General features: G+C 38.9%; 1 protein-coding gene across 3 annotated transcripts in view; it reads left to right on the top strand.

Annotated features, from left to right (window-relative positions):
- vps50 (VPS50 EARP/GARPII complex subunit) overlaps positions 1–14,382 on the top strand; it is a 164,146-nt gene that overhangs the window by 56,218 nt on the left and 93,546 nt on the right. For 2 of the 3 annotated variants that reach the window (XM_059012390.1, XM_059012389.1), the window contains exon 11: positions 5,908–6,048. In XM_059012390.1, the coding sequence (XP_058868373.1) occupies positions 5,908–6,048 (141 nt within the window). Of the gene's footprint in view, positions 1–5,907; positions 6,049–6,439; positions 6,494–14,382 lie in introns of all 3 variants that reach the window. The other variant, XM_059012400.1, reaches the window with a different exon arrangement.

Here is a 14,382-nt window from a genome sequence, read left to right as displayed (position 1 = left end):
GACTTCTGCTCTCACCCTCCCTGCTCTTTTCTGTCCCCTCTTGAAATCACCTCCCCTTGATGTCTCCTCCTCATTGTTCTCTACTGCCCTTTTTTTAATTTAGTCGTCACCAATTTTCTTTTTTTTACCCGTGTTTTCTCCCCAATTTAGTATGCCCAATTATTATCTGTGTCCTCGGTGCAGACTCTACTATGTCCACCCTCTTCTTCTGCCTCGACTCCCTTCCCCTCCTTATCCCCCTCTGACTCCTACATTTCCTCCAGTATCTATATCTGTCTCTCGGCCATCTCCTCCTGAATGCACTCACATCAACACATCAACTCAACCTCTCCAAATCAGATCTCCTTTTCTTACCCCCCTCTTCCTCCCCCACCGCTGATCTCTCTACCTCTATTCCTCTTGAATCCACCACCCTCTCTCCTTCCTCATCCACCAAGAACCTCGGTGTCACCCTCGACCCCTCCCTCTCATACTCTCAGCACATCTCTGCTCTGGTGCGCTCCTGTCACTTCTTCCTCAGCAACATATGCAGAATTTGCCCCTTCCTCACTGACTACACGCAGCTCCAAATTCAGGCCCTGGTACTGTCGTGCTTTGACTACCGCAACTCCATCCTGGCCGGCCTCCCTGCCTCTGCTATCCGTCCGCTCCAGCTCACCCAAAACTCTGCTGCCCGCATTGTCTTTTCCCTTCCTTGTTTCTCCCATGCTACACCGCTGCTCCGCTCCCTCCACTGGCTTCCTATCGCTGCTCGCATCCAATTTAAAACTTGTACTCGCCTATTGCTGTCTTGACCTCTCTGTTCACTATCATTTCTCCCTATGTCCCCTCTTGCACCCTCCGCTCCTCCACCACTGGCAAATTAGCTGTACCCCCCCACCGCTCCAGCTTCCAGAGCATGCTCCTTCTTCACTCTTGCCCCTCAGTAGTGGAACAACCTACCCACGGACATCAGGATTGCTCAGTCTCTGACCACCTTCCAGCGCCTCCTCAAGACACACCTGTTCAGACAGCATCTGTAAACCTCACAACTCTCGACTATACTGGACTATATGGCACCCAATTGTACCAGTACTTGCATCACCTCCATACCTTTCCGTATTCTACTACTGCTCTTACTTATAACTATTCACTGTATCTTGTACTTGACTTTACTTTTATAGATATACATATTCAAGTTTTTTGTAATTGGTCTTGTTTTAAATCGTTCTTGACCATTTATTGTACTTACTACGTGCTCTTAATGGAATTTACTCCATTAACTGCTCTTAGTCGAATTCGCTCTTAAATGTAACTGTATTCTTGTTTTGCTCATTTGAAGTTGATCTTATTTTCTGCTGATTTTACTGTACTTTATAACTGCTGTTATCTGTAATGTGATACTTTGTATTGTGATATTTTGTAACAACTGTTAAGTTGCCCTGGATAAGGGTGTCTGTTAAGAAATAATAATAATAATAATAATAGGGGCACCGGGATTGAGCTTTGCATGGGGACCACGGGGCAAGCACAGCCACTGTTTGCAGAGTCAGTGTGATACCTCAACAAAAATGCACAGAGCTGATAAAGAACCATGTAGAACACACTTGTGATTGTACAGTAGTTCAAAGTAAGGCTGTTTTTTTAATGCCTACCCCATTACCATTAATCATTGTACAGTATTTATTGAGATTGGTAATGTTGCATTTTATCCCCTGAAAATACATTTTACTGTCTGTGTTAAAATTAGAGGGTAAGTTACTCTTGGACCCGAAGCCTTATCTGGAGCGCTGATCGTGTTCCTTCGAATTTAAGAACATAAGAACATAAGAAAGTTTACAAACGAGAGGAGGCCATTCAGCCCATCTTGCTTGTTTGGTTGTTAGTAGCTTATTGATCCCAGAATCTCATCAAGCAGCTTCTTGAAGGATCCCAGGTTGTTAGCTTCAACAAAATTACTGGGGAGTTGGTTCCATACCCTCACAATTCTCTGTGTAAAAAAGTGCCTCCTATTTTCTGTTATGAATGCCCCTTTATCTAATCTCCATTTGTTACCCCTGGTCCTTGTTTCTTTTTTCAGGTCAAAAAAGTCCCCTGGGTCGACATTGTCTTTACCTTTTAGGATTTTGAATGCTTGAATCAGATCACCGCGTAGTCTTCTTTGTTCAAGACTGAATAGATACAATTTTTTTAGCCTGTCTGCATACGACATGCCTTTTAAACTCGGGATAATTCTGGTTGCTCTTCTTTGCACTCTTTGTAGAGCAGCAATATCCTTTTTGTAACAAGGTGACCAGAACTGAACACAATATTCTAGGTGAGGTCTTACTAATGCATTGTAAAGTTTTAACATTACTTCCCTTGATTTAAATTCAACGCTTCTCACAATATATCCGAGCATCTTGTTGGCCTTTTTTATAGCTTCCCCACATTGTCTAGATGAAGATATTTCTGAGTCAACATAAACTCCTAGGTCTTTTTCATAGATCCCTTCTTCAATTTCAGTATCTCCCATATGATATTTATAATGCACATTTTTATTGCCTGCGTGCAATACTTTACAATTTTCTCTATTAACCCTTAGTGGTCCATTTATTCAGCGCGTCTCAGGCACGTCAGGTCCAATTTATTTTCACACGCGCAGTTTATTTTAGACACACTGTTTTAAAAGTATTTTTTTTCACAGTAAAAAAGGTTTAAAAGACACTGCATATCAACAGGACACTCAGTGCTGCATCTCCAGCCCCGCCCCACCCCTCATTCGCTGTTTTTTTCTCATACCTCTATATAGTAGTGCATACCGATAAATCATCTCCTGATCACTCGTTTTATCACCAAACTCCTCAATAATGCGATCCAAGTCATTATTTTATAACTATAACATCTAAAAAAAGCTCTGCAAATGTCTGTGATATTCTTTGAGCGCTGGATGCAGAAGCAGCTATCTTGTTTGTTTATGTCCGTGTTGTCTATGTGGTGCTGAGGCTATGTGTATTCATGAGATAGGTCCCCCCTTCCCCCCCCCCCCCCCCCCCCAGCTTCTCTCGGCTCCTATCGGTCTCACTCGGCCATTGAATCGTTTTCTCGGCTTTTTCCGAAGAAAAAACGACTAGAGACCTGTTTTTTTCGTCTTTTTGATGATGTCGGACAAGGTCCGACATTGGACCGGAAAGGGAACATTGTAATGTCGGACCAGGTCCAACATAGGACCGGAAAGGGCTAAATGTAATTTGCCATGTGTCTGCCCAGTTCTGAATGCTGCCTAGATAATTTTTAATGACCTTGCCACTCCTCCTTCGATGCCCTCGAATTTAAGACGCAGCCCAAATTTCCCACCCTCAATTTGAAGAAAAAATAAAACGTCAAATAAATCTGCATTTACAAAGACAATTATGCATATGGAGGCAGTTTGTGGCCGTCTGCTATCACACAGAGCATTACAGTTATGTGTTGCTTCTCATTTCCAGGCATGATTGCTCACACGTTTTTCTCCATAATAGTAGTACAGTTTTTCATGTTAGATTTCGAAATGTCACATTTTTCAATTGTTTTCAGTATGGAAAACTACAAAGCGGTATGTAATTCAATATGTTAACATAAGAATATTCAGCGGGTTATTTAATTAGTTAATTCGATATGGTGATGATGCAAAACTTTTGGCCATAGCTGTACGATGACCAACTTATGGGCTACTCCTTCATTCTAAAAGTTGAGATTTGTGATATTGTCCAGTCTTACATGTCAGATCCTGTTTATTGTTTACTTTGTCTGGTGATATTTTGAATGTAATTGTTTTTTTAAGGTCAGTAGAGTTCTAGGAGCACATCAATGAAAAGGGTATGCATAAAGCTGTTCAAAAAACAGCAGCTTCATTCTAATATCTTTCATGACTACTTGTAAGTCACATGAGCAATTGTTTTTGAATTGCACTGCATTATTAATTTGTTCAATTTAATTTAGATTGCAAAAATCCCAAGAGTATTTTCTATGGCTGTTTTCTATTTCAGCATTTTAACTATACACAGAGAGTGACTCAGCTTTCGAGAGAGTGAAAATTCTCTATCTTCGACCAGAAGCAGTCGGATAAGCCTGTCTTACTTTATTTCTGCTTGTTTTTTCCCCTTGGGATAAACTGGTGAAGTAAAAATTGTTGATATAATTTAATTGTGTATTTTACCGTGAGTCTGTTTTTGCGGCTTTCTGGCCATAGGCAGCATCGGGCTTGCCTGCTCCTGCACATCGCAGATCGGGGACACAGTATTATTAGTATTATTTATTCTTTCTTTTCTACCTTAACTCCGGCTGGAGTTTTATTAGTCTTGTTTTTATAAGCATATTGTAAATTGAAACTACGTTTAAATATATATTGTGGTTGAAGCTGCTGTATTTGTGTTTCTCCCTTTTTTATTCCAGGTGCTGCGCACGCAGCTTACTGCTCAAGCAGTCACAGCTGTCTGGGCTCAGACTTGCTTGCAAGCCAGTGCTCCTGGACGGGCACTATGTTAGCCCTCGGGCTGCACAGACTAACTTGCGTGCTGTAGCACAACAGTTACAGGGCTTTGGGGCTTTGCTCTTCTGCCCATGCCACAATAGCGGGCAACTTTGGCACCGCATTGCATCCCTGTATTGCTGCTTTGGTCACGCACCGTACCGCACCATAGTACATTGTGCACCATACTGTACCATGCATACCGTACCGTGCTGCGCACCGTGCACATAGTGTACTGTACAGTGCCCTCATGCACAGTACTGTATCGTGCCCCGTGGACCATACCATGCTCCTGCACCATGTTGCACTGTAGTGTACCGTACCGTGCACCGTAATACATCGTGCTGACCTGCTATATCAGGCCCACGTACCCTAACAAACAGTGCAAGGTCAAGGAGGCGATGTTAAAAAAGGCCTATGCGGCAGGTCACACCAGGCCATACAAACTTTTGCTGAACTCCCAGAAGGCATGTGAATTCACCAAAGAGCTAGTTTGCTTGCTGCCCAAAAAGACTCTTCAAGCCAGGAAGCAAATGGCGCCTTGGCGCCCTAGGGCTCAGCAGCCCCAGACTCGATGGCCGGCAGTGCCTGCAGTTCGGGGGGCTCACCACCATAGCGACGGCCAGACACCGAGGGAGCACTGACGCCAATATCATCGACCGGTTTATGCACAAAAAGCAACGGCGAAACCACCAGCAGCTCAGCAGCAGCCATAGGGGTTTGCTGCCATAGGTCCAGGGCCCGTATTCAAGGAGCCAAGTGGATTACATGCGATCAAGCACCACGGATATCTGGGTGCTCACCACAGCACTGCTTGGCTACTCACTCCAGTTCAAACAGGGCCCTCCCCCCTTTTCGGGAGTGGTTACCACTTCTGTCTCCAACCTTGGTGGTGTTCCAAGAGGTGAAGACCCTGTTACAAAGAAGGGCAATTCAAGTAATAGGCCCACCCAACCTGGAGTCGTAAGGGCGGAGACAGGCGTTCTGACGTTTCTGGCGTAAGATGCAGCTTTGGTAGAAGTGTTCTGTTGAATCGGGTCTAATAGGTTACCCATTGTGTAATGGATACATTTCTATTTCTGGGAACCAGGGTTATGATAATAACCTAACAGTTTTTCACATAGTACCTCAGGGGGTTTGGTTTAATTGTCACTAAACATCAGCTCTTAACAATGATTATCTTGTGGGGGCACTCATTGGTTGCAGGAAATGAGCAACTTATTGGGTCCATCAGATAGCAGGGTAGGATGCATTTTATATAACTGCAACTAGAACAATATTAACTAGTAAGTCCACACGTTTTCCAAATCTACAGTTCCTACTGTATAACGTGTCCCTCTAAATATATCTATTTTAGTAATGATTTTGATGTATATGGAAGTTTGTCAGAACTGACCGTTTTTGGTATCTTTTTTTTTTTTTTTTTTTTTTAAATGCAGACTGCAATGGACCAACTACATATGCACTTCACCCAAGCAATTCACAACACGGTGTTCCAGGTGGTTCTCGGGTATGTGGAGCTGTGTGCTGGGAATGCTGACACCAAGTTTCAGAAGATGCAGTACAAGGACCTCTGTACAGTACGTACTTACATGACTGCATTTTCATATTCATTAAGAAACTAGACCAACTTGTTCAGGAACAATCGTTGCCAATTCTCAATTGAGCTGTGTAACTTTTTATACACAACTTCTCAAATGCAACTCGGATGTTTAAATTCATGGTTATATTTATTTATTTATTTATTTACTGTATTTATATAACCCTTTTTATACAAATATATCGCAAAGCACTGTACAGAAAATAATACAAAAGCAGCAATTTTAAAGTTACAGTAAAGCCCACTAAGGTAAGAAAGCCATCTTATAAAAGTGTATTTTTAAAAACTGTAACAGTCCCAGCTTCCCTGACAAACGAAGGCAGAGCATTCTATAAAAGCCCTACCTCCCGTGTTGCTTTTGTTGACCCTAGGAAGAACCAGCAGGCCCGCATCCTGTGATCTCAGTGCGGTTTGGAAGATACAGGGTCAGTAACTCCTGCAAATAACTAGGTGCTAATCCATTCAGGGCCGTGTAAGTTAACATAGACATTAAGACCAGGGGTGTGATGTAAAAGCTATTTTCAAAAGCATCAAATTACACTGTTTTAAAATTATGATCACTTCTATCAACCAGGGTTGTTATTTATTTATATTATGATTTATGCTTATATTATGGCGAAAGCCGATTTGTTATTTGTTATTGTTTTGTATTTTTAAAAACCTCGTGAGGATGTGTGACTGATCAGCTACTGATTATTTAACTAGCTGACAGTCACACATCCTTACTAAACTTGTGCAGACTATGGCCGAGGACTAATAAGTTAATTAACAGCTAGTTAACCCCTCGGCCAGAATATAACAGCCTGCAGCTGTCCGCACTCGAGAGGAGAGTGTACAGAGGAGAGTACGGGAGAGCGAGCAAGGAGAGAGATTTAAAACCTAAACAACTGCTAAGCGTGCTGGTTTTACCCCAGCACGATACTTATTTGTTTGACCAACGTGCCCTTTTGTTTGTGGTGTTTGTTTTGTTTAAATCTTTTGTTTGTTTATTATTTAATAAAACGCTGAGCGCCGTAGCGCTGCAGTTTCACCCGGCATTCATTGTTTTGGTTTCTGTTCCTGGTCCGTAACGTCACCACCCACACGCCACTCAACACCTCGGTCACAGTTAGCCATGAGAATTCTAATTGCATAAGCTCATTGAAGTCACATAGGTTAACTGTGTCGCAGCAGAATAAGAATCATCTTACCACGTTTCTGATTGCTAGTTTATTGAGGTTAAAGAAGGTCACTACCATTTATGTTGTACTTTACAAGTGCCAGATACTTCAGTCTATTGATATTTCTGGATAATTAAAAAGAAAAATCCATCATAGGAGATAGATTATAGGCCCTAGTATATTATTTAAAAAAAAAGAAATACAGTATGTATTTTTTTTATTTCTTTTTTACACTCAATGCAATTTGAATGTACTCTAGTCATATGTGTGACAGACCACCCACTTTTACATCATGTTTTACAATTTGACACACACCGGTATTCTATGGTACTCTGTCACATTCCATTTGGTGCTGTCCAGGAATACAAATAACCTTTTCACTGCCAAATTGTTTTAACCCGTGGCTATATCAAGGATACAGACCACACAATAGTATTTTTACATTTGGTACATTGCTGTTTACTGTGATTCTTCTATTTCAGGTGTTCTCCAGTTAGGATAAAACTTTGCACTGTCACATTGTTTTAACCAGATCTCACACTTGTTTTACTTCATGTTTATGCCGTTTTCCTCACATTATGCTCTAGGGGTTCTGTTGTTTTTTTGTTAACAAAAACTTATACACCCTCTGAGACCGGAAATGGATTTGTACGTGGAATGTTGCATGCAATGAAATCTGGCACTGATGGTCTGATTTTGGGGAAACATGCAATAACTCTGGGGTATAGAAAAGCTGTTCTAAAAAAAGCAATATTTTATAAGTGTTGCTTTGAGTTTGTCTGAGAGACTGACAGCACAGGAAGTGATTATCATATTACTCAAGGCTAGTTTATATTAACATGACCAAATCTATGGTGAAAATCAAGTGCATTTCACCGTCAACGCATAACTGTGGTTGTGTTTATACTAATTCAGTTTCGACCCACTTGATCTTCTGAACGTTTGTCTTTTATAAACTCTCAGATTTCAGTCTTTGGATGTTTCACAGTGCAGATTATGGGGTTTTTGAATTGTTTGATAGACAGCATGATTACTCTGGTGTCACAAGTCTAACTCAAGGTTCAAGTTACAGGATTGCCAAGATTTGGTTTGAGCGAAAAGCCTTTGTTGTTTGAAGGGTATGTGATTTGCTTTGACAAGAAAAATATTGGCTTTGAAAAGAGTACATGGATGTGGCACTCATTTCGGGCATTCAATTGAGCCTCGGGCTTTGATGTGTACAAAGTAATCATGTCTGTCACAGGAACTGGGCATTTACCTTAAACCGTGTTCTACTGTAGTGAAAAAAGTAAGCTGAAAATTGTTTTTTGATTAAAAAACACTCTTATATACAAGAAAGGTATACCTCCAATACAATCATATACAGTGCCAATAGTAAGTATTCACCCCCTTGGACGTTTTCACAGTTTGTTTTGTTACAACCTGAAATCTTGATGCATTTAAATGGGATTTTTTTCCTTTGATTTATATAACCTACTCAACACTTTTAATGTGTGAAAAAATGGGGGGGGGGGGGGGGGGGGAATCACTTAAAAATAAAAACCTGAAAAGTCTTCATTAGATAAGTATTCACCTCCTTTGCTAGGACATTCCTAAATAAGCTCAGGTGCAACCAGAATTCACACAATAAGTAAAATGGAGTCCATCTATGTGCAATAAAAGTGGTTCACATGATTTCAGATTAAATACACCTGTCTCTGTAAGGTCCCACAGTTGGGTAGTGCATTCAAAGCAAAGATACTACCATGAAGACCTAGGAGCTTTCAAAACAACTCCGCAATTAGGTTGTGGAAAGGCACAGATCAGGGGAGGGTTATAAAAAGATTTCAAATACCACGTTATACATTTTGTCTTTCAGTTCCACTCCCCCCATCTCACACTATCTCTGCTAGTCTCCAGCCTTTTGGCGTTTAGCTCAGACACCCATCTATGACTCTGAGTCGTGTTAGGCTATGCAAAACTGCACATAGCTGGTTTTGCCGATGGGAAAAGAAAGAACTCGAAATTTACACAATACTGTATAGAAACTTAATATAAAAGCATATTAAAGCAACTGAATTAGTAAGCACATAAAAACAACTATAAAAACACATTCACACACAATTTAAACATAATGATTAAAAACAACTTAACTATAAAAGACACACAAATACACAATGTAAAACTTATAATTAACATCATAGTTAATACCTCATGCAGAAGGCCATTACTACGCTACTGAGGAATTACTGTATTTTATGCCACGCAGTACAGTTATACTGTTTATAATATTTATTTTCTGTATCCAGTAGTCTTAAATAATATTAGAAACGAGAGAATAATTTTGTTTCAGAGAAACATCATATTTCTGTAGAGAGGGCCTAAGACGTATCTCAATTACAGTATTATCAGATTGAAGTTAATTGTTAGGTAAGATAACTGCACGATTACAATTTTGACTTCTTTGGACCTTTTGGAAGATTATTGGAAATAGTTGGAAATTAATTAAAATATGACTGAAAAACAGACAAAGACCAAGACTGAAGACTTTGATTTACCTTGTGAAGAGCCATTTCACATTGAAGCTGTGATAGAAAAGTGAAATATGTGATGACTAACTGCCTGAAATACTGGTGAAGTGCAATCACTTATGCTGAGTATGCAATTATATGTTATTCACCTGGAATAATAATGTGATTTGGAAGTACTCATCTACTTCATTGGCCATGCTGTGGTAATTTTTCATTGATATATATAAAGAACAAAATTGATTATAGTAAAACCTTAATTATCCCAACATTGATTTTCCAAAAACCCTGTTATCCGATCGTCCTGCTGGTAACCTGCTATGTTGTATGCAACTGATTTTTGCGTTACCAAATGTGTACAGTAGTCCATGATACAGTTCTTGAGTTAAATAGCTACCTCAGTTATACTTCACATATGTATTATGCCCCACTGGGAATGTATATCCCTAACAACGAAGCTATACTGCAGCTTAATGTTCATCATTGACACTGTATTTACTTACCTACTTTTGTTTTACCCCATAAAAAGTGCAAACGATTACAGTGTGTACAAGTCTTAAGTTTTGTTTTTTAAAAAGTGTTTTAAAAGTAAGTAAATTGGCAGGTTTGGCCCTACGTTAACAAGGGGCAATGCTTGTGTTATCCATGGTACGTTTCACAAGAGTGTATGCACCTCATAAATGTATGCTTTAATGTTGAAAGAAATCCTTTGATGTTTCTATGATGGTTCAGAGACAATTATTTGTCTTATTATTATTATTAGTTTATTTAGCAGACGCCTTTATCCAAGGCGACTTACAGAGACTAGGGTGTGTGAACTATGCATCAGCTGCAGAGTCACTTACAACTACATCTCACCCGAAAGACGGAGCACAAGGAGGTGAAGTGACTTGCTCAGGGTCACACAATGAGTCAGTGGCTGAGGTGGGATTTGAACGTGGTACCTCCTGGTTACAAGCCCTTTTCTTTAACCACTGGACCACACAGCCTCCTATGCAAGGTACTGTATATATATATATATATATATATATATATATATATATATATATATATATATATATATATATATATATATATATATATATATATATATATATATATATATATATATATATATATATATATAAAAAAATAAATGCTGGGTTTTTTTAATCAATAATAATAATAATAATAATAATAATAATAATAATGATGATGATAAAACAAACTTAAATGAGATGGATGCAGTAATTGTATCAATTAAATATGTGATTAAAACCAAGATTAATTGAGTGCAGTGCAGAGATTTCAATTTTCTAGAAGCCAACTTGAGTCACGAGGATTTCAAGAGATGTGTAGCAAAGTCAATTTTAAGATTCAGTGAAGCTGGATTCTGCTATCTGCATGACTAAGCTTAAAGCTTTATAACCCAGATCCTTGCTTCAGCAACACCAACAGTTTCAGCAAGTAATCACTTAACACGGAAAAAAAGCAAAAGCTAAAATATTGTGAAGTTATACTTCAGTGGATTAATATGTTGAAACAGAAGCTTTACAGGAAACCTGAGGGGGGTCTTATAGAGTCAGTATTTTAATAATGTTGTCATGCCATAATTGTTGCTCCCCATAATCCTCATGTCTCAAATCTCATTCTCCAATGTCATACTTTTCCTACAGCATTGGTCAATAAACTTTTTATTACCCTGTTATGTTTAGTTTATCACAGTCCTACTGGACAGGTCATCTGTGATGCCTGTGTGCCTCCCTAGGAGGCATCCTTCCCATATTCTTGTCTTCAGAGCGAGTTAGGCATGTTTCCATTATTTTTTAAATGTATTGCCACATTCCGTATTTAGCTTGCGGATGGAATTCCAGCTGCAAGCACTGAAGTCCTTAAGCCTGTATTTCCTTCTGTTTGTTTTCCCTTGATTTACTTATATAGCTATAGCAGTTAAGTATTGTGAAGCCTAATGCACTACAACCATGTCCCCAGATATCCTGTTAAAAAGTTGCTGTACAAAAAATATAATCATTAATAAGCATTTTCTCTTATGAAGCATAAAACAAAGTTGTGGATCAGGGTATTCACATGGATATGTGTTGTACCATGGACTGCTGATTGTGATATTGTATGGCCACTTTATTGTTTCATTACTCCTCTAACCCATGCTGCCTTCAGTGTTGTCTTGTCTGGGATACATTTCAGCTGTAAGTCTACTTGTCCTTAATTCTCAATTTGAGTCACTCAGCGTTCAGTGTGGTCCCTTTTGCATTTTGTTTGGTGAGTTCCATTTCTTCTTTTTCTGCAGTGTGTAGACTTTACATCTTTTGACTGTTTCTTAATAGCTGCTGACCATGCTGTGCTTCACCTGTTGTTGTGAACTGTCATTCAATTATGTAAATATGGATGACTTTGTCAGACTTGTTATTTCCTTTCAGTGAAGTGGTATTTTAATGCTGATGGCTCTACAGCTGAATGCTGAAGTTACTGTTTTTTGCTGTTTTCATTGCCTGGGTTTCCACACAGTTTAGAAACTCCCAGTTCACTCTCCACTGCCATAACTTATGGGATGTAGCACGCACATACCACACATATTCCTTACTTTAAAGGAAGTGGTCGTCTAAAACATTGTACGACTTTAAAGTGGGGTAAATCGCCTTCTCACGCTAAAAAGCCATACAATTGACTACATGGAAACATGTTTGAAAGCCGTACCTTGTGCACTTCAGCAGTGAAAATCCTGTTTGTGATGTAATCTCACATAACTTTCTACTGTAACTAAAGGCCATACCAAGCAGTCCTTTATCATTTGAGATCTGCTGACAGTAGTCCTGGCAATAAGTAGTAAACTTATTATAAGTTAATTAAATATGATACTATTCTGAATTCAACACTTGTTATTGTCATTTATGCATTAGGAAAAGAGACGGCAGTGACTATGAAGCTGGACTACTCTGAGTAGTATTGATAGATATCTTGAACATATTTTATATTTTTTAAATCCATGTAATATAAAAAATAACATACGGGCTGCAGTGCATATTGATAAAATATTTCACAACAAATGCTCTCACAACTCCCCGATGAAATATTTTCTCATAATGCACTGTAGCCCATATATTATTCTTTATATTAAAAAAAAAACAAAAAAAAAACAGAACAAGTTGTTTTTGTTGTTTGGATGCCTAGCCAGTGAATTTGGAGATTTATATATCTGACGTATTTTAGGGAGTCACGATGGTTGGGATTTGTGCAGTACAGCTCGTTGTTGTAATATCTGTCATGGGAGAACAAGAGAGCCCAAAACATAAATAGTTTTGAAGTTGTACTTCTGTTAGCTTTTCCACAGCAGAAGCCATGTTGCTACGTACACTTTTTTGTCTTGGGTAACAGAAATGTGTCATTCTCGTAGGGGAGGGGTAATTTACTATATCTGTGGGTTAGTGGTTGTCTCCATAGTTGGCTCAATTAAAGAAGGTTCTGATGAAACTCCAGCTGTGAGCTCTCTGTTGTTGACAGGAGACACTGATAAAGATGTTTAATTGTGGTCCAGAAGCTGCAATTGTGGTAAAAATAACAGTTTTATAGCACCAGTGAGCTTAAGTCAGTGGAGCACAACTTGTCTTAGTGTAACTGTAGTATAAAGAATACCCCGTATGCATGTTGGCCTCAAGTTACATTTTAATGGAATCTTTCTATTTGGGATTCTGACAAAGTGTCTGCCCTTTTCTGCTTAATCCAACTCAGTAATCTCCCTTCGTTCTGAGGTCACGCAGAAGTCGGTCCTCTGTTCCCTGGCTTGTCTTGTCTCATTTTGATAGCATTATTTGCTATCTTTCCACACGTCCCAAAGAATGTTCTTGTTTTTTGCCATAGTCTCTTGTGACAATGTCAATTAATATTATAACTATATATTTTGTTCTCATATTTAAACAGATGTTTAAATTACCCTGTGTAACCGTGTCTCACTCTCCCTTTTCTTTACGAGTAATAGTTGGAAGACTATTGGATTGATTTATTCCTACATTCTGCTTACTCAAGCCTTAATTGTAATAATATATTTATAATGGCAGGGGTAGGAAAGAAAATAACTGCACAAATAACCGCAGCTGTTTGATAGAGAGAAGTGGCCCAGGCTCAACACCAAGTGCCAATGTACAATCATAAGGGATTTCAAAGGTTTTGCAACTGCCTATAATGCAAAACACATTTTTAATAAAGGTATTTAAATCCAATGTAGAATAAATGTTCATATTCTACATGTTTTAAAACCACGAAGCTTCTGTCAAATGAGGAAAAGTATTTTCTGCATACTGTTGACAGTCTTGACCCTCTGCTGAACTTTCCAGTGCTTTACATTGACATGGCTTGAGTTTTTATTTTATTTTATAAGCATTGAACCATGTAGAATAAACTTGCAGTGCCATTGATAAAACGAAATGAAATGTTGCTCCACCTGGGGAATGCCTTGCAGCACATATCAATCACTGCGGCTGTACGAGTAAAACCATTAGATAAGGTGACTTTAATTGATTAATAAACTAATGTAAACATCATAGTATATGTTTAGCTTGTTTTAATGGGATTTTTTAAGGGAAAATATGATTTAAACAATAACATGATCAAAGAAACATTCTGTTTCCCTTAATATATTGATATATGTTTCTC

Source organism: Acipenser ruthenus, chromosome 3 (genome assembly GCF_902713425.1).
Source record: "Acipenser ruthenus chromosome 3, fAciRut3.2 maternal haplotype, whole genome shotgun sequence".
Lineage (NCBI taxonomy): Eukaryota > Metazoa > Chordata > Actinopteri > Acipenseriformes > Acipenseridae > Acipenser > Acipenser ruthenus.
Note: the sequence above shows the minus strand (reverse complement) of the source record. Positions and strands in the feature narration are given on the sequence as shown.